Genomic DNA, 26,822 nt, shown 5'->3' on the forward strand with positions numbered 1-26,822 from the left:
GTGGGGCTGCTCCTGCTGTTTCATGGGAGAAAGGACTATGTGTCGGTGGGGCTGCTCCTGCTTTATCATGGGAGAAAGGACTGTGTGTCTGTGGGGCTGCTCCTGCTGTATCATGGGAGAAAGGACTATGTGTCGGTGGGGCTGCTCCTGCTGTTTCATGGGAGAAAGGACTGTGTGTCTGTGGGGCTGCTCCTGCTGTATCATGGGAGAAAGGATTATGTGTCTGTGGATCTGCTCCTGCTGTTTCATGGGAGAAAGGACTATGCGTCTGTGGGGCTGCTCCTGCTGTTTCATGGGAGAAAGGACTATGTGTCGGTGGGGCTGCTCCTGCTGTTTCATGGGAGAAAGGACTATGTGTCTGTGGGGCTGCTCCTGCTGCTTCATGGGAGAAAGGACTATGTGTCTGTGGGGCTGCTCCTGCTGTTTCATGGGAGAAAGGACTATGTGTCGGTGGGGCTGCTCCTGCTGCTTCGTGGGAGAAAGGACTATGTGTCGGTGGGGCTGCTCCTGCTGTTTCATGGGAGAAAGGACTATATGTCGGTGGGGCTGCTCCTGCTGTTTCATGGGAGAAAGGACTATGTGTCAGCGGGGCTGCTCCTGCTGTTTCATGGGAGAAAGGACTATGTGTCTCTGGGGCTGCTCCTGCTGCTTCATGGGAGAAAGGACTATGTGTCTGTGGGGCTGCTCCTGCTGTTTCATGGGAGAAAGGACTATGTGTCGGTGGGGCTGCTCCTGCTGCTTCATGGGAGAAAGGACTATGTGTCGGTGGGGCTGCTCCTGCTGCTTCATGGGAGAAAGGACTATGTGTCGGTGGGGCTGCTCCTGCTGTTTCATGGGAGAAAGGACTATGTGTCGGTGGGGCTGCTCCTGCTGCTTCATGGGAGAAAGGACTATGTGTCGGTGGGGCTGCTCCTGTTGTTTCATGGGAGAAAGGACTATGTGTCGGTGGGGCTGCTCCTGCTGTATCATGGGAGAAAGGACTATGTGTCGGTGGGGCTGCTCCTGCTGTTTCATGGGAGAAAGGACTATGTGTCGGTGGGGCTGCTCCTGCTGTTTCATGGGAGAAAGGACTATGTGTCGGTGGAGCTGCTCCTGCTGCTTCATGGGAGAAAGGACTATGTGTCGGTGGGGCTGCTCATGGGAGAAAGGACTATGTGTCGGTGGGGCTGCTCCTGCTGTATCATGGGAGAAAGGACTATGTGTCGGTGGGGCTGCTCCTGCTGTTTCATGGGAGAAAGGACTATGTGTCGGTGGGGCTGCTCCTGCTGCTTCATGGGAGAAAGGACTATGTGTCTGTGGATATGCTCCTGCTGCTTCATGGGAGAAAGGACTATGCGTCTGTGGGGCTGCTCCTGCAGTTTCATGGGAGAAAGGACTATGTGTCGGTGGGGCTGCTCACGGGAGAAAGGACTATGTGTCGGTGGGGCTGCTCCTGCTGTATCATGGGAGAAAGGACTATGTGTCGGTGGGGCTGCTCCTGCTGTTTCATGGGAGAAAGGACTATGTGTCGGTGGGGCTGCTCCTGCTGCTTCATGGGAGAAAGGACTATGTGTCGGTGGGGCTGCTCACGGGAGAAAGGACTATGTGTCGGTGGGGCTGCTCCTGCTGTATCATGGGAGAAAGGACTATGTGTCGGTGGGGCTGCTCCTGCTGTTTCATGGGAGAAAGGACTATGTATCGGTGGGGCTGCTCCTGCTGTTTCATGGGAGAAAGGACTATGTGTCGGTGGGGCTGCTCCTGCTGTTTCATGGGAAAAAGGACTATGTGTCGGTGGGGCTGCTCCTGCTGTTTCATGGGAGAAAGGACTATGTGTCGGTGGGGCTGCTCCTGCTGTTTCATGGGAGAAAGGACTATGTGTCGGTGGGGCTGCTTCTGCTGCTTCATGGGAGAAAGGACTATGGAGGTCATTCCGAGTTGTTCGCTCGCAAGGCGATTTTAGCAGAGTTGCTCACGCTAAGCCGCCACCTACTGGGAGTGAATCTTAGCATCTTAAAATTGCGAACGACGTATTCGCAATTTTGCGATTACAAACTTCTTAGCAGTTTCAGAGTAGCTTCAGACTTACTCGGCATCTGCGATCAGTTAAGTGCTTGTCGTTCCTGGTTTGATGTCATAAACACACCCAGCGTTCGCCCAGGCACTCCCCCGTTTCTCCAGCCACTCCTGCGTTTTTCCCGGAAACGGTAGCGTTTTTCCCCACACGCCCATAAAACGGCCTGTTTCCGCCCAGAAACACCCTTTTCCTGTCAATCACACTACGATCGCCTGAGCGAAGAAAAAGCCGTAAATAAAAATCCTAACTTCATAGCAAATTTACTTGGCGCAGTCGCAGTGCGGACATTGCACATGCGCACTAAGCGGAAAATCGCTGCAATGCGATGAAATTTACCAAGCGAACAACTCGGAATGAGGGCCTACGTGTCAGTGGGGTTGCTCCTGCTGCTTCATGGGAGAAAGGACTATGTGTCGGCGGGGCTGCTCCTGCTATTTCATGGGAGAAAGGACTATGTGTCTCTGAGGCTGCTCCTGCTGCTTCATGGGAGAAAGGACTATGTGTCGGTGGGGCTGCTCCTGCTGTTTCATGGGAGAAAGGACTATGTGTCGGTGGGGCTGCTCCTGCTGCTTCATGGGAGAAAGGACTATGTGTCGGTGGGGCTGCTCCTGCTGTTTCATGGGAGAAAGGACTATGTGTCTGTGGGGCTGCTCCTTCTGTTTTAATGGGAGAAAGGACTATGTGTCGGTGGGGCTGCTCCTGCTGTTTCATAGGAGAAAGGACTATGTGTCAGTGGGGCTGCTCCTGCTGCTTCATGGGAGAAAGGACTATGTGTCGGTGGGGCTGCTCCTGCTGTTTCATGGGAGAAAGGACTATGTGTCTGTGGGGCTGCTCCTTCTGTTTTAATGGGAGAAAGGACTATGTGTCGGTGGGGCTGCTCCTGCTGTTTCATGGGAGAAAGGACTATGTGTCGGTGGGGCTGCTCCTGCTGCTTCATGGGAGAAAGGACTATGTGTCTGTGGGGCTGCTCCTGCTGTTTCATGGGAGAAAGGACTATGTGTCGGTGGGGCTGCTCCTGCTGTTTCATGGGAGAAAGGACTATGTGTCGGTGGGGCTGCTCCTGCTGTTTCATGGGAGAAAGGACTATGTGTCAGTGGGGCTGCTCCTGCTGCTTCATGGGAGAAAGGACTATGTGTCGGTGGGGCTGCTCCTGCTGTTTCATGGGAGAAAGGACTATGTGTCAGTGGGGCTGCTCCTGCTGCTTCATGGGAGAAGGACTATGTGTCAGTGGGGCTGCTCCTGCTGCTTCATGGGAGAAAGGACTATGTGTCGGTGGGGCTGCTCCTGCTGTTTCATGGGAGAAAGGACTATGTGTCTGTGGGGCTGCTCCTTCTGTTTTAATGGGAGAAAGGACTATGTGTCTGTGGGGCTGCTTCTGCTGTTTCAGGGGAGAAAGACTATGTGTCGGTGGGGCTGCTCCTGCTGCGTCATGGGAGAAAGGACTATGTGTCTGTGGGGCTGCTCCTGCTGTTTCATGGGAGAAAGGACTATGTGTCTGTGGGGCTGCTCCTGCTGTTTCATGGGAGAAAGGACTATGTGTCGGTGGGGCTGCTCCTGCTGCTTCATGGGAGAAAGGACTATGTGTCGGTTGGGCTGCTCCTGCTGCTTCATGGGAGAAAGGACTATGTGTCGGTGGGGCTGCTCCTGCTGTTTCATGGGAGAAAGGACTATGTGTCGGTGGGGCTGCTCCTGCTGCTTCATGGGAGAAAGGACTATGTGTCGGTGGGGCTGCTCCTGCTGTTTCATGGGAGAAAGGACTATGTGTCTGTGGGGCTGCTCCTGCTGTTTCATGGGAGAAAGGACTATGTGTCGGTGGGGCTGCTCCTGCTGTTTCATGGGAGAAAGGACTATGTGTCGGTGGGGCTGCTCCTGCTGTTTCATGGGAGAAAGGACTATGTGTCTGTGGGGCTGCTCCTTCTGTTTTAAAAGAATTCGAGGGACAAATTAGGCCCGAGAATAAATAAGCGTCCTGGGTTTTTTAAAAGAAGGAGCCTGGGGCAGGGATTAAGGGAAAGGGGGAGGGGGAGGGGGGGGGGGGGGGTAGAGCAGGTAGCACAGTAGGGTCCTATAGGAAAAAGGGGAGGAGAGTTACCTGGGAGGTACAAAAGACCAGGAAGACCAGGCAGGCTCCCTCTTTCATTGCTGATCAAGGATCCAAGAAGGCACCCAGCTCGCAGCTCCTGGAATCAAGGAAAGGAATAAGTACACTTTACATTACTAATCCTCCCTGCGCTCCCCCTCTCCCAAACTGCAGGTACATACACACACTGCAGTCCACAGTCAAACATTCACACACCGTTAGATCAAGTTCAATTCAGCCCCATCGCTGCACATCCAGCACACACGTGCAGCATGCCCAGGCCTAAGAGAAATGCAGCCCCCCCCCCGGCGTCTCATACAAACAGACGCACCCAAGTCCACGCCAGCGCGCGGTACTGCACGCTGCCGCGGGCCCCGGCCGGGGTCGGCGAGACCTCCACCCGCTTCCCCCCTCCATACTTGGCTGGCGGGCTCCGGCGCGCCAACGCACAGCCCGCCGCGGGATGTGATACAGCACATCCCGTCGCTCGGCGCGCAAGCCCCTCCCCTTCCGGCGCCGAGCGAGCGCGTCACGCTCGGCGCCGCTCTACAGCAGCGGCAGCCAGGAACCCCGGCTTCGGCGGTGCTGGCCCCACCGCCGGAGCACACACAGACTCCCTCCCCCGCATCCCCAGGCACCGGCACGGACCCACACATGATGGGGCGTGCAAACCAGCGGCGGCAGCAGCAGATTGCGGCTCCGGTGGGACAGGCCACACCGCCGGAGCCCGCAGGTACACCCCCCGCATCCCTGGACATGTATAGCACGTACCCATACATGTTGGGGCGTGCAAGCCAGCAGCAGCATATCCCGGCTCCGGCGGGACAGGCGCCACCGCCGGAGCCCATACGAGAAAGGACTATGTGTCGGTGGGGATGCTCCTGCTGTTTCATGGGAGAAAGGACTATGTGTCGGTGGGGCTGCTCCTGCTGTTTCATGGGAGAAAGGACTATGTGTCGGTGGGGCTGCTCCTGCAGTATCATGGGAGAAAGGACTATGTGTCGGTGGGGCTGCTCCTGCTGCGTCATGGGAGAAATGACTATGTGTCGGTGGGGCTGCTCCTGCTGTTTCATGGGAGAAAGGACTATGTGTCTCTGAGGCTGCTCCTGCTGCTTCATGGGAGAAAGGACTATGTGTCGGTGGGGCTGCTCCTGCTGCTTCATGGGAGAAAGGACTATGTGTCGGTGGGGCTGCTCCTTCTGTTTCATGGGAGAAAGGACTATGTGTCGGTGGGGCTGCTCCTGCTGTTTCATGCGAGAAAGGACTATGTGTCGGTGGGGCTGCTCCTGCTGTTTCATGGGAGAAAGGACTATGTGTCGGTGGGGCTGCTCCTGCTGTTTCATGCGAGAAAGGACTATGTGTCGGTGGGGCTGCTCCTGCTGTTTCATGGGAGAAAGGACTATGTGTCGGTGGGGCTGCTCCTGCTGTTTCATGGGAGAAAGGACTATGTGTCGGTGGGGCTGCTCCTGCTGTTTCATGGGAGAAAGGACTATGTGTCGGTGGGGCTGCTCCTGCTGTTTCATGCGAGAAAGGACTATGTGTCGGTGGGGCTGCTCCTGCTGTTTCATGGGAGAAAGGACTATGTGTCGGTGGGGCTGCTCCTGCTGTTTCATGGGAGAAAGGACTATGTGTCGGTGGGGCTGCTCCTGCTGTTTCATGGGAGAAAAAACTATGTGTCGGTGGGGCTGCTCTTGCTGTTTCATGAGAGAATGGACTATGTGTCGGTGGGGCTGCTCCTGCTGTTTCATGCGAGAAAGGACTATGTGTCGGTGGGGCTGCTCCTGCAGTATCATGGGAGAAAGGACTATGTGTCGGTGGGGCTGCTCCTGCTGCGTCATGGGAAAAATGACTATGTGTCGGTGGGGCTGCTCCTGCTGTTTCATGGGAGAAAGGACTATGTGTCTCTGAGGCTGCTCCTGCTGCTTCATGGGAGAAAGGACTATGTGTCTGTGGGGCTGCTCCTGCTGTTTCATGGGAGAAAGGACTATGTGTCGGTGGGGCTGCTCCTGCTGTTTCATGCGAGAAAGGACTATGTGTCGGTGGGGCTGCTCCTGCTGTTTCATGGGAGAAAGGACTATGTGTCGGTGGGGCTGCTCCTGCTGTTTCATGGGAGAAAGGACTATGTGTCGGTGGGGCTGCTCCTGCTGTTTCATGGGAGAAAAAACTATGTGTCGGTGGGGCTGCTCTTGCTGTTTCATGAGAGAATGGACTATGTGTCGGTGGGGCTGCTCCTGCTGTTTCATGCGAGAAAGGACTATGTGTCGGTGGAGTTGCTCCTACTGTTTCATGGGAGAAAGGACTATGTGTCGGTGGGGCTGCTCCTGCTGCTTCATGGGAGAAAGGACTATGTGTCGGTGGGGCTGCTCCTGCTGTTTCATGGGAGAAAGGACTATGTGTCTGTGGGGCTGCTCCTGTTTTAATGGGAGAAAGGACTATGTGTCGGTGGGGCTGCTCCTGCTGTTTCATAGGAGAAAGGACTATGTGTCGGTGGGGCTGCTCCTGCTGTATCATGGGAGAAAGGACTATGTGTCTGTGGGGCTGCTCCTTCTGTTTTAATGGGAGAAAGGACTATGTGTCGGTGGGGCTGCTCCTGCTGTTTCATGGAAGAAAGGACTATGTGTCGGTGGGGCTGCTCCTGCTGCGTCATGGGAGAAAGGACTATGGGGTAAATTTACTAAGCTCCCGATTTTGACCGAGATTGCGTTTTTTCTTCAAAGTGTCATCTCGGTAATTTACTAAACACTAATCACGGCAGTGATGATGGCAATCGTAATTTTTTGCAAGTCCAAGTTCAAAATTACGAATCAATACACCATCGGTCAAATTACGCCTGTTTAGATATGAATCTCGGTCATTTACTATCCATTCGTAATTGTAATTGCTGCCGCGAAAATGCATTCGCGGCCGCGAAAAATTACAATTCGTATTTTTTTACTAAAAAAAAAACGCGACAGCCTTTGAAAACCGCGTTTACATGTGTACTCAATTAGCCATTACTCACACCTGAATGTTTGGCCCTATAAAAGTGTTTCAGGCACATTCTGAACTTCTCTCACTCTGAAATGGCTGCTGTGGTGTATGCAACTGTTTTTTGGTTTGCTGTGGGATACCTTAGACTGCTCCATGAGGCTACCAGGAATCAGGCCCAGGTAAGTGAACATGGTCAACAGGTTGTCCAGGTACCGCGGAGGCTGCGCCAGCCTCGTTTTTTTAGAGGGCGTTTAAACTTAAATGCATTGTCCGATGATAGGGTCATACAGATGTTCCGCCTAAATAGAAACAACATTTTCCACCTGTATGACCTTGTCAAACTGGGCATAGACCCTGAGACAGCACGCTCACGCTCTGTCTCAGGCCTGCACAAACTCCTGGCTGTGTTACACTTTATGGCTACTGGGAGCTTCCAGGCTGTGGCAGGCGACGTCATTGGTATCTCACAGCCCACCTTTTCTAGATATTTGATGCAGGTGAGTCTAAAAATACATATGCGGTTATGTCTAAGTGTTGCTTCTGGAAGTTGAAACAACACAGTATTGTAGAGAATACCTAACATGACACTCACCTTAGCTTCTTTAATGTCCACTCAGGTTTTGGATGTGTTGGAGCCACACATTAAAGCCTCAATCTGCTTCCCTACCGAGGAGTCGGAGTGGAGTGCTGTCAGGGTAGCTTTCTATGAGCTTGCTGGCATGCCCAATGTGCTGGGGGCCATAGATTGCACACACGTTCAGCTGAGATCACCTAAGGGCCGCCAATATATATATATACTAATAGGCATCTGGCACAATCAACTAATGTCCAGGTGGTCTGTGATGCAAACATGAAAATTATGAGTGTTGTTGCAGGTTACCCTGGTGGCTGCCATGACTCCTTCATCCTCAGTCAGTCATCGCTCTTTGATAAATTTGAGGACGGACAAATGCCTGATGGCTGGCTGTTGGGTATGTTTTAAATGTTTTGTGTGTATGTCTTTTAACCACAAACTAGAGTTTGGATGAGGTGAAAGAATAATCTTACATATGTACTAATGTTGACTATATCTGTTTTTCAGGTGATGGGGGTTACGGCTGCTACTCTTGGCTCCTTACTCCATTGTCCCAACCTGATTCTCCTGCTGAACACAGTTACAATCATGCACATAAGGTTACGCGGAATGTGATAGAAAGATGTTTTGGTGTGCTGAAGTCACGGTTTCGGTGTCTGGATAAATCTGCGGGCCTTTTGTTGTATAGTCCCTCAAAGGTGACTAGAATTGTGTTCTGCTGCTGTTTTCTCCATAATCTGTGTTTAAGTCAACATCTTGCACATGATGAGGGAGAAAGCAGTCAGCAAGCAGAGGAGTTAGATCCATCTGGTGACAGTGTGAGTACAAATGTAGGGAGGCAGGTACGGCAAGAAGTGATCCTGCGATATTTTACAGGTCAGTTTTATTAGGCTGTAATTATCCTTGACTAAACACTTTGCACTACTTTCTATTGTGTGTTTTGTAACTTACTGTTTGGTGTTTAGAGTGGAGTGTACATTGTGCTTAGTTTATGCTAAAAAAACATTTTCTGTCATTTCCCATGCAAAACATACATACATACCGAGCTGCTTCGACAATGTTGGAGACGGACACAGGAAGTTGTGTGTTTGTCAAATACCAAATTTTATTTGTTAATTAACATTGTTGTTACTTTTTGCGCTTGTGTGTGCTGGGTGCTGGATCACTGGCACGTGCTCTTGAGGAACGCCGAACAGGGGAGGTTACTGACGTTTGGATAGGGGTCGTGGTCCCCGAGCTGGAGGTTACTTGCTGAGCTCCCATCAAAGAAATATTGCTGCTTAAATTATTTAGGCTGGCAATCAGCTGAGTGTTAGTAGCAGTGTGGCTGGCTACAATCCTGGATAAGGTCTCATTCACCACTTGATTGTGTTGAATGAGCTGAACGAGTGCCTGCTGATGGCGCTGTTGCTCATCTATGATGCGGGATAAATGTGCAAGCATTTGGCTGTTGTCAGCCCTAATTTGCTCCATTGAGGTAGCCATTCGCCCTACTTGTACTATCAGTCTGCCCGAGGTTGCGACTAATACGCGGTAGATGATGGGGCAGACTGGCAAGGTGTTGTGTATGTGCGGTCAGGCTGGCATTGCTTTGGGCCTGTTGGCTTGTCCAACTGGCCCAAAAATCATCAGGAATTTGGCTTGGGGGCGGAGCTTGTGCCAGTTGGGGACTGATGGATGCTTGGGGGATATCCTGCAACTGTATTGGCTGGCTTGGGTCAACAGGTGTAAGTTGCAGTGTGATGGTTGGCTGTTGGTCTTGGCCCTGCTGGTCCACGTCGGCCATCAAGCTGTGCTCTGTATGGGGTGGGCAACATGCAATGTTTTATTGTGTAATTTTTATCAAGGCTAATGCTACACATTACTACATTCATAATACTCCATTTTTAAATGTTTTACACTTGATTTTACCAACTTATAATGTTTTGTAGCTATTTAAAAATATATACCAACACAGGCGCAAACATAGACAGATTTGCATAATCCTCACCTAACTAACTCCCCTCCACACCATTACACTGTTAGATTCCCTCCCCTGACCACGATATAGACTACTTACCTGTATAGTCCAGAGGAGCCGAGCAAGTAAGCCATCTACATACTGGACAGGGGCGATGTGTGAACACTATAATGTTGTGGATATTTTTTTTAATATTTAATTGTATTCATATTTTTGAAAAATGTGCACGTGTGTGTGCTTAATTTAAAAAAAAAAAAAAACTTTTCTAAAAAAGATGTTGTCAAGAACATCCACTAAGACCTTATATAATATTTTTAAAGCACCTTTAGCAATTGAAGACGGAACAACACATTGCTTGTTCTAGAAAACATGTAAACTCCAAACCAACTAACAACATATTAACTGTACTGTGTATATTATTGCTTATGTGTTTAATTTCTGATTTTACTCACCAGATAACTGAGGTGATCGGGGCTCATCACTCTGAGAACTCGCCAATAGTGCCAGTGGTGGCTGGGGTGACACTGCCGAAAGTCTTCGCCTGGGTGGGGATGATGGAGCCGCAGAATCCGAGCCAAGACGCCGTGTCTTACTTGGCCTCCTGGGTAAGTGGCCCAAGCCCTGTGATGGGCGCCTTACAGGAGGTCGGCTTCCAGAAGCAAAACCTATGTGCAAATAAAATAATTAATATTTTGAACTTCTATGTGTTTTCAGAATATGTGACTACAGTGAAGACTTACCTGCAATCCCAGCCTCATCCTGACTTGTCTGAGGCCTGTCTGGGCGGCTGGTCTGTGTGACTGTTGAAAAAGTGACCCAAACATTATTACCATGCTTTGGGTAAAAACAACCACTGCAAAGCATTATTGTACTGTAACCATCTATTAGGTATTGTTTAAACAAATTATTTCAGCTTAAGAGCTTCTAGCTTCATGATTTTGAGTTGAATATCCAAATGTACATGATGTGGCACACAATAAATATGTTACATTTTTGAATTTTGACTCAGATATTGCAGAGATTGACTACTTGCAAATGTTTTAAAAATGTAATGTTTCAAAAATTGCACCGCTTTTCTGTTATTTTTAAAAAAATACCATTTTTAAAAAAACAGACAACACACATGTTCAAGCATTATCGCCAAAAAAAACAAAATATTGCTTTAATTTATAAAAAACACTGCACATGTTTTTGCACTAAATTTAATTGAACAAATAGCCTAGGCAAGGTGAAAAAAGCACATTCTAAACACAAACACACCTTAAGGGAGCATAGGCCTGCAATATGTTTATTAAAAAAATATGCATCCTTTACCCTTTAAAAATGACATTATCTACATTTTACGGACATTTTAAAAACAATATAACAAATCAATCCTGCGTGGGTCGGTCCGAATCCCGGACATGAGTAGCAGACACCACTTCTACAGGAATCAATGCCCGCACAGGCTCCTCCCAGTCCCGATAGCTTGCACGGAAAGGTGGCCCACCTCCGGTTTTCCATGCCGATTTGGCCTCTTTGGCCATCTTGGCCTTGACACGCCGCTTAATATCATAAAATCGCTTGCGGCACGTGTCCTCAGTCCGCCTCACCACACCCTCACTATTCACAGCAAGTATTACTTGCCCCCACAGGACAGACTTCCTGCGGGAGGACACCTTGCCAGCATCCTGACCAAACAATTGGCGATGGTGCTTCATCAGCTCACGCACCAAAGCCATGTTTTCAGCATAGCTGAACTTTATATTCCTGCCAGTCTTGGTAGTGGTGCGTGGCTGCGGAGCCACAACACCATCACTATCACTGGAAAATACAGCAACAGGCACCCCCTCCTCCTCCTCCTCACTAACCTCCTCCCTCTCACTACCCCCCTCCACCTCACTACCAGCCTTCACCTCACTACCAGCCTCCACCTCACTACCAGCCTCCACCTCACTAACCTCCGCCACCACACTGACCTCTGAGTCGGACATGACAAACAACAAAAAACACTGAAAAATCAAAACACAAAACACACTCCTCCACTACTCCTACTACACACCACACAGCCAACACACACGCTCACTCACTCACTCACAAACAATGACAAAAGACTGTAAAAAAAAAACAAGGACAAAAAAAATGACAAACTGTGAAAAAACAATACTACAAAGATCACAAGACTACTAACACACACAGTACAGCACTCAACAATCACCAAACTCCTCTCCAAATCCACCAAAAACTCCACCAAACTCACCAACTCCAAATACACCTTCCTCTCTCCTCTCCACTAGCTAAACCCACGAGGTGCGGAGTGTTTGGGGCGTTTTTATAGTAATATGCACAGACACTCCTCCTTCACGAATACAACCAATCACGGCCGCGTGACGTAAACGAAACTTAGGAGTAAAAACGCGGCAGCAATTTCCAAATCACTGCCGTCACAGACTTGTGACGCAGTCGTAAAAAAAACACAACAACGCGGCCGCGAAATAGCAAACGCGGCCGCAATCTACAGCAGAAAAGCACGAATGACATCGACATCGGAAGATACGGAAAATACGAATACGACAGCTTAGTAAATTAGTCGTAATCAATTCAAAAAGTTGCAATTTTGCACTGTCGATGTCATTCGTGATTGAACTTGGACATGATTTTGGAAACTACGAATCTTAGTAAATTTACCCCTATGTGTACATTGTGCACTATTTGGATTAAATATGTAATGTGTTTTGATAGCTTTTCCATGCGTTCACAAACTTTACCGTAAATACCCATACCACGGAGGCCATCTGTGTGTAGTTTGTATGTGATGTGTGTACTGCAATATTTTTTTCGACTTCGACAATATGTATACATACATATATATATATATATATATATATATGTATGTACACATACATACACGAACATATAATTAGATGGACACAAAGGTAACTGGAGTTATCCTGCTGGTAGTAAGTCTTAGCGTTCTTGGTTTGTGCATTGGATGCTGAAAATACAACTTCCACACAATACCTCGCATGTCATCTTTATAATAGGCAACGGAATATCGTAGTAGATGACCGGAACAAACGTCCAGTGGATTCATCTAGCTGGATTCCCTGAGAGATAGCAAGAAAGAGAGAAAACCAAAAACAGTTATGTTAGACAACAGCCTCATTGCAACCCCCGCATGCCCAGATGTGATTCAGATCTGAGGTCGGGGCTGATATCCAGCCGTTCCCTGTATTTTCCCAGGATCTTTGTTTTAGAAGTCCTTTGAAAATATATAAAGTATAAACATGCTTGATTTAAAATGACATGGAATCCTCTGCATCAGACGCCTATCTACAAGCATCCATTAGAGGGAGTGTATTTCTATACTGACCCCTCCCCCTGCTCTAACTGGTCAAGAAATATGGCTCCACTATGGGGGGTGTATAGCTTCCCCTGTTTTGCATCTTGGCGCCTCTTCACTTTTTTAAAAGATTGCGACCACTGAAATATTACATACAGATCATTATATTTAACCCCCAGCGCCTTCCTGCGCCTCCTGTCCTGGTCCCAGACTCCTTAAATAACATTGGAGCACTGGAGACACACACCCGGGTCCCTATATTGAGTCAATCTACACTTGAGCCACTGAGCATACCTGTCAGCGCTCAGGCTCTCCACTCCCAACTGAGCACTGCCCCTCAAGCCGAGTTCCCCGCCGCGTCTTGCTGGACCCTCCACGTGACTGCTGGTGGAAGTAAGCAGCACTGTGAAGGGATCCAGCCGTGCACTGTTTGAGAGGCTGAGCAAGAAACTGTGGGTGCTGCGGCTGGCAGCCGCAGCACGCCTATATCAGTCTGACACGGAGCCGGAGGGTGGAGAGTGGGAGCGGAGTACGCCGCCAGGCTAGCCTGTCTGGATCCGGAGGAGGGTGGGGTAGCGGGGGATGCTGCGCTGCTAGTCTGCCTGGCTATAAAAAGTGAAGAGTCGTAAGCAGCAGCGCAGCTTCTGTATAACTTTTCCTTCAGATATGCAAACTATCTACTCATAGTAATGATGCGTTGGATTCTTCCTGTGGAGATAGATCCCTTTAGCAGGGATCCTTGTCTCTCTATACTTAAGACTATTGTCCCTCTTTTGTTAGGTGGACGCAGCCTGTCTTCCTTCTTCTGGGGAAGCCTGCACCCTCCTTTGATTTAGGATGGATTGGTCCTGTCTTCCCTCAGTGAATTCCTGAACCCTACTTTTATGTAGGTGGGATTGGGCCAATCTTAAAAAAAATCTTTGTGGAGCAGGAGCTCCCTTCTGTGCGTCTTTCCTCCTAGCACAATTTTTCAAACTGAGGGATGTGGGGCATGAAGGGGGAGGAGCCGGCTGTGCAGACAATGCTAATTTTTAGATTGTGCCACACCTCTGGTTGCAAGCTTCACACCCTACTGCACAGGTTCTCAAACTCAGTCCTCAGGACCCCACACGGTGCATGTTTTGCAGATCTCCTCACAGAATCACAAGTGAAATCATTAGTTCCACCTGCGAACCTTTAAAAATGTGCCAGTAATTAATATACCTGTGCACCTGCTGGGTGACCTGCAAAACATGCACTGTGTGGGGTCCTGAGGACCGAGTTTGAGAACCACTGCCCTACTGTATAATGCTGTTCCAGTGTCCCCTAGTGGATGAAAGAGAAACAGACATTACTGTTTGGGTAGGTGTGGTGCTTCTAGCTTTTGTTGTCTTGCTCCCATGCAGTTCCCATAGTGGTAGAAGCCCCCCTTTTTATGTGTTCTGCCATAGTAGTTTGTTTTTTGTGTGGTACGTGGCTGTGTACCAGCTTCTTCTTAAAGTCTGGCGCTTTCCGGAACACTACTTTTGGAGGTATGATATCTGCTAGTGTTTCATCTTGAAGTATCGGCAAGTGTTTGTTTATCTTTTTAATCTGATTTGCTTGTTTCGTGTATTGTTATGAAAAGGATCTCTTCTTCTGTTTTATGTTCTCGTCTCTTTTAATTGTAGCAGGGGAGGCCTATCATTTCCATTAACCATGGTATATGCTGTCTGTACCTTTTCTGTATCGTACTGTTTTTCACTAAACTTTAAACTTAGTTCTTGTCCTTGTGTCTCATAATCGCTGACTCGGGAGCAGTTATTCCTGAGTCTTTTGAATTGGCCTACTGGGAACTGTTCAACCAGTTTGGGTGGTGACAGCTGGAGGCTAGTATGAAGCTATTGACGTCCACTGGTTTGTTGAACGTGTTGGTATGCATTTCGTTATCTGTGATGAATATGTAAATATGTCATTAGAACCACAGCGTTGGTTTCTTCACCTCATTGTCCCGGACTTCTGATCATTGTGATCTATGCACTTCTTGTGTTCCTTCTAAAAGCACTGTTCAGAAATCTGCCCTTTATCTTCTATACCCAATGTATGGTGGCAGCACTGATATTCTGTGGGATACGCCTGATTCCTCTACTGGTTACTGTTGGCCTAGTCCTTTCAAAAAAGACACTTGTTCTCCTGATAGGACTAGCATTGAATCCAGACCAGAATTGGTGATTTTCTTCTATTTTTTTATATATAAAGGTTTTTTGGTAAAAAAAAAAAGTGTTTTTCTTGTTTAATTAATGGTTAATGCAAATGTCATTTTATGTAACGTTTGTAAAAATCAGAGGGTCAGCGAGACGTTATGGAGCCAATGTATTATTTACTATTTGCTACTAATTCCCTCAAAACAACCGGACCTCCCAAATGTAAGTAGAAGGGACTGCAGCAGGTATCTCCCATACCTTCATACATGGACATTTCCAGGCAAGGGTCAGGTAAGTTTATTTTTTCAAATACAACAACCCTAATTCACATACAAGTAAAAAACATTTGAACAGACAATTTATGTAAAACCAACAAATAAAACTTTCTTTACACAGAAAGAGACCCCCCCCCTTCCCAGTAATATCATCCCACTATTCAAATGATTTGTCAAAATGGGACAAGAGCCAAAATCACACCGGAAATCTTTTGCTTTTAAACTACTTTATTTCATATCTTTAATTCACATATTTTTATCTATCTATATTAATTAATAGCTCCCATCTGGACACAGAACCTCAGGAACGAATCCTTTGAGCTTTTTCCACATATATCCATTCCGGGCATTATTTTATCATGTTTTATGTTTCATGTTGTGTGTTAATTTGTCTGTATGTTTACCGGTAATAGGCAAGTCAACTTTCCCATATACTCTGCTAGTAGAATTTAATTCAAGCCAAACCATTTTTAGAGATATATAAAGACCCTTTTATTATATACCAGATTTGCATTACTTACCTTTTTCAATAAAGAATATTTACTATATATATATATATATATATATATATAGTGGTATTTATTATTTTTATTTGCTCTAGCTTGCGCTGGGGATATCCTTTCTGTACCCTGTGTTTATAGAGTGGGATTAGGTAGTGATTCCACATTTCCCTACAGCAGCAATTTAGGTATAGCGAATTACAGATTTCTCCATTAGCGCAGTGCCACACCCTCATTTTGTTTGTTTGGACTCCCCCCACTACTGCCATCGCCCTGTTTCCCCCCCACTACTGCCACGCATCCTGTCTCCTTCCACTACTGCCACCGCTCTGTCTCCCCCCACTGCTGCCACCCACCATCTCCTTCCACTACTGCCACCCGCCGTCTCCTTCCACCCACCATCTCTCCCCCACTGCTGCCATCACCCTGACTCCCCACTGCCACCCACCTTTTTACCACATCCAAGCACTGCTTGGGGATTTATGGTACTACTAACAGTCCTTCATCAACATATGGAATTAACTAGGTCAGTAAAGAGGCAGAAGCTGCTTCTGGTACATGGACCCTGGTCATGTAGGGCTGGGAGAGTCAGTAAGATTATGTAATAGGGGACTACAGTAAGTCAGTAAGGAGGCAGAAGCTGCTTCTGGTACATGGACCCTGGTCATGTAGGGCTGGGAGTCAGTAAGATTATGTAATAGGGGCCTACAGTAAGTCAGTAAGGAGGCAGAAGCTGCTTCTGGTACATGGACCCTGGTCATGTAGGGCTGGGAGAGTCAGTAAGATTATGTAATAGGGGCCTACAGTAAGTCAGTAAGAAGGCAGAAGCTGCTTCTGGTACATGGACCCTGGTCATGTAGGGATGGGAGAGTCAGTAAGATTCTGTAATAGAGGCCTACAGTAAGTCAGTAAGGAGGCAGAAGCTGCTTCTGGTACATGGACCCTGGTCATGTAGGGCTGGGAGAGTCAGTAAGATTATGTAATAGGGGCCTACAGTAAGTCAGTAAGGAGGCAGAAGCTGCTTCTGGTACATGGACCCTGGTCATGTAGGGCTGGGAGAGTCAGTAAGATTCTGTAATAGGGGCCTACAGTAAGTCAGTAAGGAGGCAGAAGCTGCTTCTGGTACATGGACCCTGGTCATGTAGGGCTGGGAGAGTCAGTAAGATTATGTAATAGGGGCCTACAGTAAGTCAGTAAGGAGGCAGAAGCTGCTTCTGGTACATGGACCCTGGTCATGTAGGGCTGGGAAAGTCAGTAAGATTCTGTAATAGGGGCCTACAGTAAGTCAGTAAGGAGGCAGAAGCTGCTTCTGGTACATGGACCCTGGTCATGTAGGGCTGGGAGAGTCAGTAAGATTGTGTAATAGGGACTACAGTAAGTCAGTAAGGAGGCAGAAGCTGCTTTTGGTACATGGACCCTGGTCATGTAGGGCTGGGAGAGTCAGTAAGATTGTGTAATAGGGACTACAGTAAGTCAGTAAGGAGGCAGAAGCTGCTTTTGGCACATGGACCCTGGTCATGTAGGGCTGGGAGAGTCAGTAAGATTATGTAATAGGGGCCTACAGTAAGTCAGTAAGGAGGCAGATGCTGCTTCTGGTACATGGACCCTGGTCATGTAGGGCTGGGAGAGTCAGTAAGATTATGTAATAGGTGCCTACAGTAAGTCAGTAAGGAGGCAGAAGCTGCTTCTGGTACATGGACCCTGGTCATGTAGGGCTGGGAGAGTCAGTAAGATTATGTAATAGGGGCCTACAGTAACTCAGTAAGGAGGCAGAAGCTGCTTCTGGTACATGGACCCTGGTCATGTAGGGCTGGGAGAGTCAGTAAGATTATGTAATAGGTGCCTACAGTAAGTCAGTAAGGAGGCAGAAGCTGCTTCTGGTACATGGACCCTGGTCATGTAGGGCTGGGAGAGTCAGTAAGATTATGTAATAGGGTTCCTACAGTAAGTCAGTAAGGAGGCAGAAGCTGCTTCTGGTACATGGACCCTGGTCATGTAGGGCTGGAAGAGTCAGTAAGATTATGTAATAGGTGCCTACAGTAAGTCAGTAAGGAGGCAGAAGCTGCTTCTGGTACATGGACCCTGGTCATGTAGGGCAGGGAGAGTCAGTAAGATTATGTAATAGAGTTCCTACAGTAAGTCAGTAAGGAGGCAGAAGCTGCTTCTGGTACATGGACCCTGGTCATGTAGGGCTGGGAGAGTCAGTAAGATTATGTAATAGGGGCCTACAGTAAGTCAGTAAGGAGGCAGAAACTGCTTCTGGTACATGGACCCTGGTCATGTAGGGCAGGGAGAGTCAGTAAGATTATGTAATAGGGTTCCTACAGTAAGTCAGTAAGGAGGCAGAAGCTGCTTCTGGTACATGGACCCTGGTCATGTAGGGCTGGGAGAGTCAGTAAGATTATGTAATAGGTGCCTACAGTAAGTCAGTAAGGAGGCAGAAGCTGCTTCTGGTACATGGACCCTGGTCATGTAGGGCTGGGAGAGTCAGTAAGATTATGTAATAGGGGCCTACAGTAAGTCAGTAAGGAGGCAGAAGCTGCTTCTGGTACATGGACCCTGGTCATGTAGGGTTGGGAGAGTCAGTAAGATTATGTAATAGGGGACTACAGTAAGTCAGTAAGGAGGCAGAAGCTGCTTCTGGTACATGGACCCTGGTCATGTAGGGCTGGGAGAGTCAGTAAGATTATGTAATAGGGGCCTACAGTAAGTCAGTAAGGAGGCAGAAGCTGCTTCTGGTACATGGACCCTGGTCATGTAGGGCTGGGAGAGTCAGTAAGATTATGTAATAGGGGCCTACGGTAAGTCAGTAAGGAGGCAGAAGCTGCTTCTGGTACATGGACCCTGGTCATGTAGGGCTGGGAGAGTCAGTAAAATTATGTAATAGGGGCCTACAGTAAGTCAGTAAGGAGGCAGAAGCTGCTTCTGGTACATGGACCCTGGTCATGTAGGGCTGGGAGAGTCAGTAAGATTATGTAATAGGGGCCTACAGTAAGTCAGTAAGGAGGCAGAAGCTGCTTCTGGTACATGGACCCTGGTCATGTAGGGCTGGGAGAGTCAGTAAGATTGTGTAATAGGGGCCTACTGTAAGTCAGTAAGGAGGCAGAAGCTGCTTCTGGTACATGGACCCTGGTCATGTAGGGCTGGGAGAGTCAGTAAGATTATGTAATAGGGGCCTACAGTAAGTCAGTAAGGAGGCAGAAGCTGCTTCTGGTACATGGACCCTGGTCATGTAGGGCTGGGAGAGTCAGTAAGATTCTGTAATAGGGTCCTACAGTAAGTCAGTAAGGAGGCAGAAGCTGCTTCTGGTACATGGACCCTGGTCATGTAGGGCTGGGAGAGTCAGTAAGATTCTGTAATAGGGAACTACAGTAAGTCAGTAAGGAGGCAGAAGCTGCTTCTGGTACATGGACCCTGGTCATGTAGGGCTGGGAGAGTCAGTAAGATTATGTAATAGGGGCCTACAGTAAGTCAGAAAGGAGGCAGAAGCTGCTTCTGGTACATGGACCCTGGTCATGTAGGGCTGGGAGAGTCAGTAAGATTGTGTAATAGGGGCCTACAGTAAGTCAGTAAGGAGGCAGAAGCTGCTTCTGGTACATGGACCCTGATCATGTAGGGCTGGGAGAGTCAGTAAGATTATGTAATAGGGGCCTACAGTAAGTCAGTAAGGAGGCAGAAGCTGCTTCTGGTACATGGACCCTGGTCATGTAGGGCTGGGAGAGTCAGTAAGATTCTGTAATAGGGAACTACAGTAAGTCAGTAAGGAGGCAGAAGCTGCTTCTGGTACATGGACCCTGGTCATGTAGGGCTGGGAAAGTCAGTAAGATTCTGTAATAGGGGCCTACAGTAAGTCAGTAAGGAGGCAGAAGATGCATCTGGTACATGGACCCTGGTCATGTAGGGCTGGGAGAGTCAGTAAGATTATGTAATAGGGCCTACAGTAAGTCAGTAAGGAGGCAGAAGCTGCTTCTGGTACATGGACCCTGGTCATGTAGGGCTGGGAGAGTCAGTAAGATTATGTAATAGGGGCCTACAGTAAGTCAGTAAGGAGGCAGAAGCTGCTTCTGGTACATGGACCCTGGTCATGTAGGGCTGGGAGAGTCAGTAAGATTATGTAATAGGGGCCTACAGTAAGTCAGTAAGGAGGCAGAAGCTGCTTCTGGTACATGGACCCAGGTCATGTAGGGCTGGGAGAGTCAGTAAGATTATGTAATAGGGGCCTACAGTAAGTCAGTAAGTAGGCAGAAGCTGCTTCTGGTACATGGACCCTGGTCATGTAGGGCAGGGAGAGTCAGTAAGATTATGTAATAGGGGCCTACAGTAAGTCAGTAAGGAGGCAGAAGCTGCTTCTGGTACATGGACCCTGGTCATGTAGGGCTGGGAGAGTCAGTAAGATTATGTAATAGGGGCCTACGGTAAGTCAGTAAGGAGGCAGAAGCTGCTTCTGGTACATGGACCCTGGTCATGTAGGGCTGGGAGAGTCAGTAAAATTATGTAATAGGGGCCTACAGTAAGTCAGTAAGGAGGCAGAAGCTGCTTCTGGTACATGGACCCTGGTCATGTAGGGCTGGGAGAGTCAGTAAGATTATGTAATAGGGGCCTACAGTAAGTCAGTAAGGAGGCAGAAGCTGCTTCTGGTACATGGACCCTGGTCATGTAGGGCTGGGAGAGTCAGTAAGATTGTGTAATAGGGGCCTACTGTAAGTCAGTAAGGAGGCAGAAGCTGCTTCTGGTACATGGACCCTGGTCATGTAGGGCTGGGAGAGTCAGTAAGATTATGTAATAGGGGCCTACAGTAAGTCAGTAAGGAGGCAGAAGCTGCTTCTGGTACATGGACCCTGGTCATGTAGGGCTGGGAGAGTCAGTAAGATTCTGTAATAGGGTCCTACAGTAAGTCAGTAAGGAGGCAGAAGCTGCTTCTGGTACATGGACCCTGGTCATGTAGGGCTGGGAGAGTCAGTAAGATTCTGTAATAGGGAACTACAGTAAGTCAGTAAGGAGGCAGAAGCTGCTTCTGGTACATGGACCCTGGTCATGTAGGGCTGGGAGAGTCAGTAAGATTATGTAATAGGGGCCTACAGTAAGTCAGAAAGGAGGCAGAAGCTGCTTCTGGTACATGGACCCTGGTCATGTAGGGCTGGGAGAGTCAGTAAGATTGTGTAATAGGGGCCTACAGTAAGTCAGTAAGGAGGCAGAAGCTGCTTCTGGTACATGGACCCTGATCATGTAGGGCTGGGAGAGTCAGTAAGATTATGTAATAGGGGCCTACAGTAAGTCAGTAAGGAGGCAGAAGCTGCTTCTGGTACATGGACCCTGGTCATGTAGGGCTGGGAGAGTCAGTAAGATTCTGTAATAGGGAACTACAGTAAGTCAGTAAGGAGGCAGAAGCTGCTTCTGGTACATGGACCCTGGTCATGTAGGGCTGGGAAAGTCAGTAAGATTCTGTAATAGGGGCCTACAGTAAGTCAGTAAGGAGGCAGAAGATGCATCTGGTACATGGACCCTGGTCATGTAGGGCTGGGAGAGTCAGTAAGATTATGTAATAGGGCCTACAGTAAGTCAGTAAGGAGGCAGAAGCTGCTTCTGGTACATGGACCCTGGTCATGTAGGGCTGGGAGAGTCAGTAAGATTATGTAATAGGGGCCTACAGTAAGTCAGTAAGGAGGCAGAAGCTGCTTCTGGTACATGGACCCTGGTCATGTAGGGCTGGGAGAGTCAGTAAGATTATGTAATAGGGGCCTACAGTAAGTCAGTAAGGAGGCAGAAGCTGCTTCTGGTACATGGACCCAGGTCATGTAGGGCTGGGAGAGTCAGTAAGATTATGTAATAGGGGCCTACAGTAAGTCAGTAAGTAGGCAGAAGCTGCTTCTGGTACATGGATCCTGGTCATGTAGGGCTGGGAGAGTCAGTAAGATTGTGTAATAGGGGCCTACAGTAAGTCAGTAAGGAGGCAGAAGCTGCTTCTGGTACATGGACCCTGGTCATGTAGGGCTGGGAGAGTCAGTAAGATTCTGTAATAGGACCCTACAGTAAGTCAGTAAGGAGGCAGAAGCTGCTTCTGGTACATGGACCCTGGTCATGTAGGGCTGGGAGAGTCAGTAAGATTGTGTAATAGGGGCCTACAGTAAGTCAGTAAGGAGGCAGATGCTGCTAATTAGCAATCCTTTTTCTAGCAGACTGGAGGCCGTCTATCGCAGGGCAAGGCCGTCCAGTATGCTGAACGGCGCCTCCCCCTTGATGCAGAAATTGCGATCACTTCACAATTTCTTCTTCATTTTAGAAACTACTGAACTATCCTTCTGCGGCCCGCAGGATCCCCACTGCGTTCTTCTCGATTGTGATGTCATGCAGCCACCGTAATCACACCTGTTTGCGCCACACTGCACTTGCAATGATCCATCTTCTCCATGGAAATGGAGCATTGCCGCCTTACCCTGGACCGCCTCTGCCTGATTAACAAGAACCAATCACATTTTCTGCGTCCGCAACTTTTTCTCAATGATTCTGTTTGGATCACACACTGCAATCCAACCTGAATTAGGCCCAGAGTCACCATCTTACAGGCAGCCGGTGGAGGGAGCAGAGAATGGGTGTTATGTGGCAGGAACGGGCTGGTTAGGTAATAGCCTGGCTGCTGCATTCTGTACAAGCTACAAGCGGTGCAATTCTATTGCTGGGAGACCCAGGTAGAGGACATTGCAGTAGTCTATGTGTGATGATACAAGTACATGTATGACTGTAGGTAGATCTTCTGAGGGAAATAAGTGCTGGAGTCTGGCTATGTTCCTCAGATGAGGATCTGATTTTGGCAGATACTGATGTCTAAGTGTCACTCCACTAACCAGGACACCAAGATTCCACAAAGGATCAGCATTTTGTAACTCTGAACGCTCAAGTTTAAGTATGGTTGGTAACAAAGCTGAGCTGTAGCCCTGCCGTTTGTTGGTGAGCTTCTACCATAAAGACCTGTTTCACCAGGACTGAGTCACAGCCAACTGGCATCACCCACAGATGGAGCTCAGCTAGACAACCATTTAGGATTGGTAGTGGGTTCTCAGTACCCGGAGCAAGAGACAGGTCATCGACATAGCAGTGGTAGCATGTATATTGCAAAAAGCATAGGAGATAGGAGAAGAACCTTGAATGCATGGCAATTAGTATACTCCAGAAGACTAAAATGGTTTCTCACCTGAGTGATGTCTATTGCGTGCAACAAGAGCTGATTTATTTCTCAGAACAAGGAAATGGCTTCTCACCTGTGTGACAAGTTGTGAATTCTAAACATTTCCCGCCCTCAGAGCAAGAAAATGGCTTCGCACCTGTGTGACTTCGCCGATGTGTAACAAGAGCTGATTTGTGTGCAAAACTTTTCACACACTCAGAACATGGAAATGGCCTCTCACCTGTGTGACTTCTCTGATGTGGAACAAGTTGTGATTTCCGTATAAAACATTTCCCGCACTCAGAGCAAGAAAATGGCTTCTCACCTGTGTGAGTTCGCTGATGTAGAACAAGAGATGATTTCTGTGCAAAACATTTCCCGCATTCAGTGCAAGAAAATGGCTTCTCACCTGTGTGACTTCTCTGATGTAGAACAAGATCTGATTTGCATGCAAAACATTTCCCACACTCAGAACATGCTAATGGCTTCTCACCTGTGTGACTTCTCTGATGTTTAACAAGTTGTGATTTCTGGATAAAACATTTCCCACACTCAGAGCAAGAAAATGGCTTCTCACCTGTGTGACTTCGCTGATGTGTAACAAGAGGTGATTTTTGTGCAAAACATTTCCCGCATTCAGTGCAAGAAAATGGCTTCTCACCTGTGTGACTTCTGTAATGTAGAATAAGATCTGATTTGCATACAAAACATTTCCCACACTCAGAACATGGAAATGGCCTCTCACCTGTGTGACCTCTCTGATGTGTAACAAGTTGTGATTTCAGGATAAAACATTTCCCACACTCAGAGCAAGAAAATGGCCTCTCACCTGTGTGACTTCTCTGATGTATAACAAGTTGTGATTTGTATGTAAAACATTTCCCACACTCTGAACATTTCAGTGGCCTCTCACCTGCCTTACCTGTGTGTGCGGTAATAGGTTTTGTGTTCTGTGTAAAACATTTGGCATCTATAGAACAGAAAAACTCTGTATCTACTGTCAGAGCTGGAACAGATGCACCAATATCAGAGTGATCAGGAGAACATTTCCCAGGATCAGTGGGACCAGCTGATAGAGCTGGATGTATAATTGGGGTAATGGCGTTATCTCCTGGAGAATCCTGTCTACTGTCATTATCTTTTATGTCACAATCCGGGGATAACATTAGATGTCCTTCTGAGATATTCCTGCTTGTGTGTCCATCTGCTGGAAATAAAATACATTATGGAAATGTGACATTTTCTGTAACAATATTAATCTTGTAAACAAGAGGAGAAGACGACTCTCTGGGACACTTAGGGGTATATGCAATTGCGGTCGAATTCCCGAAAATGTCGAAAAACTGGAATTTTTGCCCCCCCCCCAAAAAAACAATTAGACAATGCAATACAGTACTTTTCGTCAGAAAAAAAAAAGGGCTTTTAAAATTCGACTTTTTAAAATTCGACATTTGACAAATTCGACATTTCTGCAATGGTACAAACGCGGCTTTTCGACAAAAGTATATTCAATTGAAGAATGTAAATTCAACAACAGTGCTTTTTGATAGTACATTCTTCATTTTCAATCCGCCTCACTTTGCTGGCAGAATGTAATACAAATTTTAAAAAACATGTTTTTTTTTGTTAATAGCATATCTACTTATATTAGAAGGGATTAGGTACTTGGGTTGGCTCTTTAGGAGGCACAAGTATTATTTATATATTTTTTAAAATATATATATTTTTTTATGGAATGGGTTAAAAACCAAAAAAATAATAATGCATGGGGTCCCCCCTCCTAAGCATAACCAGCCTCGGGCTCAAGCCGGTCCTGGTTGCCAAAATATGGGTAAAAAAATTACAGGGGATCCCCCATATTTTAACAACCAGCACCAGGCTCTGCGCCTGGTCCAAAAAATACGGGGGACAAAAAGAGTAGGGGTCCCCCGTATTTTTTGTACCAGCACCGGGCTCCACTAGCTGGACAGATAATGCCACAGCCAAGGGACACTTTTATACCGCTCCCTGCGGCCGTGGCATTAAATATCCAACTAGTCACCCCTGGCCGGGGTACCCTGGAGGAGTGGGGACCCCTTCAATCAAGGGGTCCCCCCCAGCCACCCAAGGGCAGGGGTGAAGCCCGAGGCTGTCCCCCCATCCAAGTGATGCGGATGGAGGGCTGATAGCCATGTGTAAAAATGAAAGAATATTGTTTTTTGCCGAAGAACGACAAGTCCTAGCAAGCCTCCCCCGCAAGCTGGTACTTGGAGAACCACAAGTACCAGCATGCGGGGGGAAACGGGCCCGCTGGTACCTGTAGTTCTACTGCAAAAAAAAATACCCAAATAAAAACAGGACACACACACCTTGAAAGTAAAACTTTATTACATACATGCCGACACATACATACTTACCTATGTTGACACGCCGACTATGGCCACGTCTCCGTCTGTCGACGTCCGTGGTACCTGAAAATAAAATTATATACTTACCTGATCCAGTGTCCTGTTCTTTTATTGTAATCCACGTACTTGGCAAAACAAAAAAACGCATACCCGCTCCACACGGACTGAAAGGGGTCCCATGTTTACACATGGGACCCCTTTCTCCGAATGCTGAGACCCCCTGTGACTCCTGTCACAGAGAGTCTCTTCGGGCAATCAGGGAGCGCCACATCCTAGCACTTTCCCGATTCCCTATGCGCGTCTGAGCTGGCAGACAGCGCAACGCACAGCACCTCCATTAGTTTCAATGGTGGGAACTTTGCGGTCAGTGGTGGGGTTACCCGCGGTCACACCAGCACACCATCAACATAAAATGACTAGCAATGGCTGGTAACAAAAACAGCAACAGATGAACAGGTAACTATGAAGAGAAACCTGCAGACAAGTCCACGCACTGAAGCGGGCACCCAATATCTCTTATGGACTACGAGAAAAGGATTTACCGATAGGTGTAAAAATCCTCTTTTCTCTAACATCCATAAGGGATATTGGGGAATTAGTACGATGGGGACGTCCCAAAGCTTCTAGAAAGGGTAGGAATGTGTGGAGACGTCTGCAGCACCACCTGCCCAAACTGGGTAACCTCTTTTGCCAGTGTATCAAACTTGTAGAACTTCACAAAGGTGTTCTTCCCGAACCAGGTAGCGGCTCGGCAAAGTTGCAGGGCCGAGACTCCACGGGCAGCCGCCCAAAAGTACCCCACCAATCTTGTAGAGTGGGTCTTCAAAGACTGTGGAACAGGTAAGGCTGCCGGCACATAGGCCTGTTGGATAGTCTGCCTAATCCAATGAGCAATGGACAGCTTGGAAGCAGGGCAACCCTTTTTCTGCACATCATAGAGCACAAGCAGTGAATCTGTCTTTCTGGCTAGAGCCGTTCTCTTGATATAGATCTTCAAGGCTCGCACAGCATCCAATTTCTCCGGAGGAGCAGCAGCACCAGAACTTGATGGGACAACAATCAGTTGATTCAGGTGGAACTTAGAGACAACCTTCGGTAGGAACTGTTGACTAGTCCTGAGCTCCGCTCTGTCTTCATAAAAGACCAAGTAGGGACTTTTACACAATAGGGCCCAGAATTCTGAGAGACGCCTAGCAGAAGCCTGGGCAAGTAACCACGCGAGGTACTAGTCTTCTACCATCATCAGAGGTTCAAGTCAGGAGGACTGTAGAAATTCCAACACCACATTCAATTTCCAAGGTGCCGTGGGCGGCACAAACGGAGGTTGTATGTGTAGTACCCCGTGCAAGTAGGTCTGAACTTCTGGCAACACTGTCA

General features: G+C 47.9%; 1 protein-coding gene across 1 annotated transcript; it reads right to left on the bottom strand.

Annotated features, from left to right (window-relative positions):
• Positions 1-22,578: 22,578 nt before the first annotated feature.
• Positions 22,579-24,262, bottom strand: LOC134983454 (gastrula zinc finger protein XlCGF17.1-like). Its single transcript, XM_063949131.1, has one exon. It carries the CDS (start codon positions 24,222-24,224, stop codon positions 23,121-23,123), a length of 1,104 nt encoding a protein of 367 aa, XP_063805201.1. The 5' UTR covers positions 24,225-24,262; the 3' UTR covers positions 22,579-23,120.
• Between the last annotated feature and the right edge of the window lie 2,560 nt (positions 24,263-26,822).

Source organism: Pseudophryne corroboree, assembly GCF_028390025.1.
Source record: "Pseudophryne corroboree isolate aPseCor3 chromosome 3 unlocalized genomic scaffold, aPseCor3.hap2 SUPER_3_unloc_15, whole genome shotgun sequence".
Taxonomy (NCBI): Eukaryota; Metazoa; Chordata; class Amphibia; order Anura; family Myobatrachidae; genus Pseudophryne; species Pseudophryne corroboree.

Bases quoted from the DNA above. Each gene is read 5' to 3' on its own strand.
- LOC134983454 (XM_063949131.1), bottom strand. From the start codon at position 24,224: ATGTTATCCCCGGATTGTGACATAAAAGATAATGACAGTAGACAGGAT.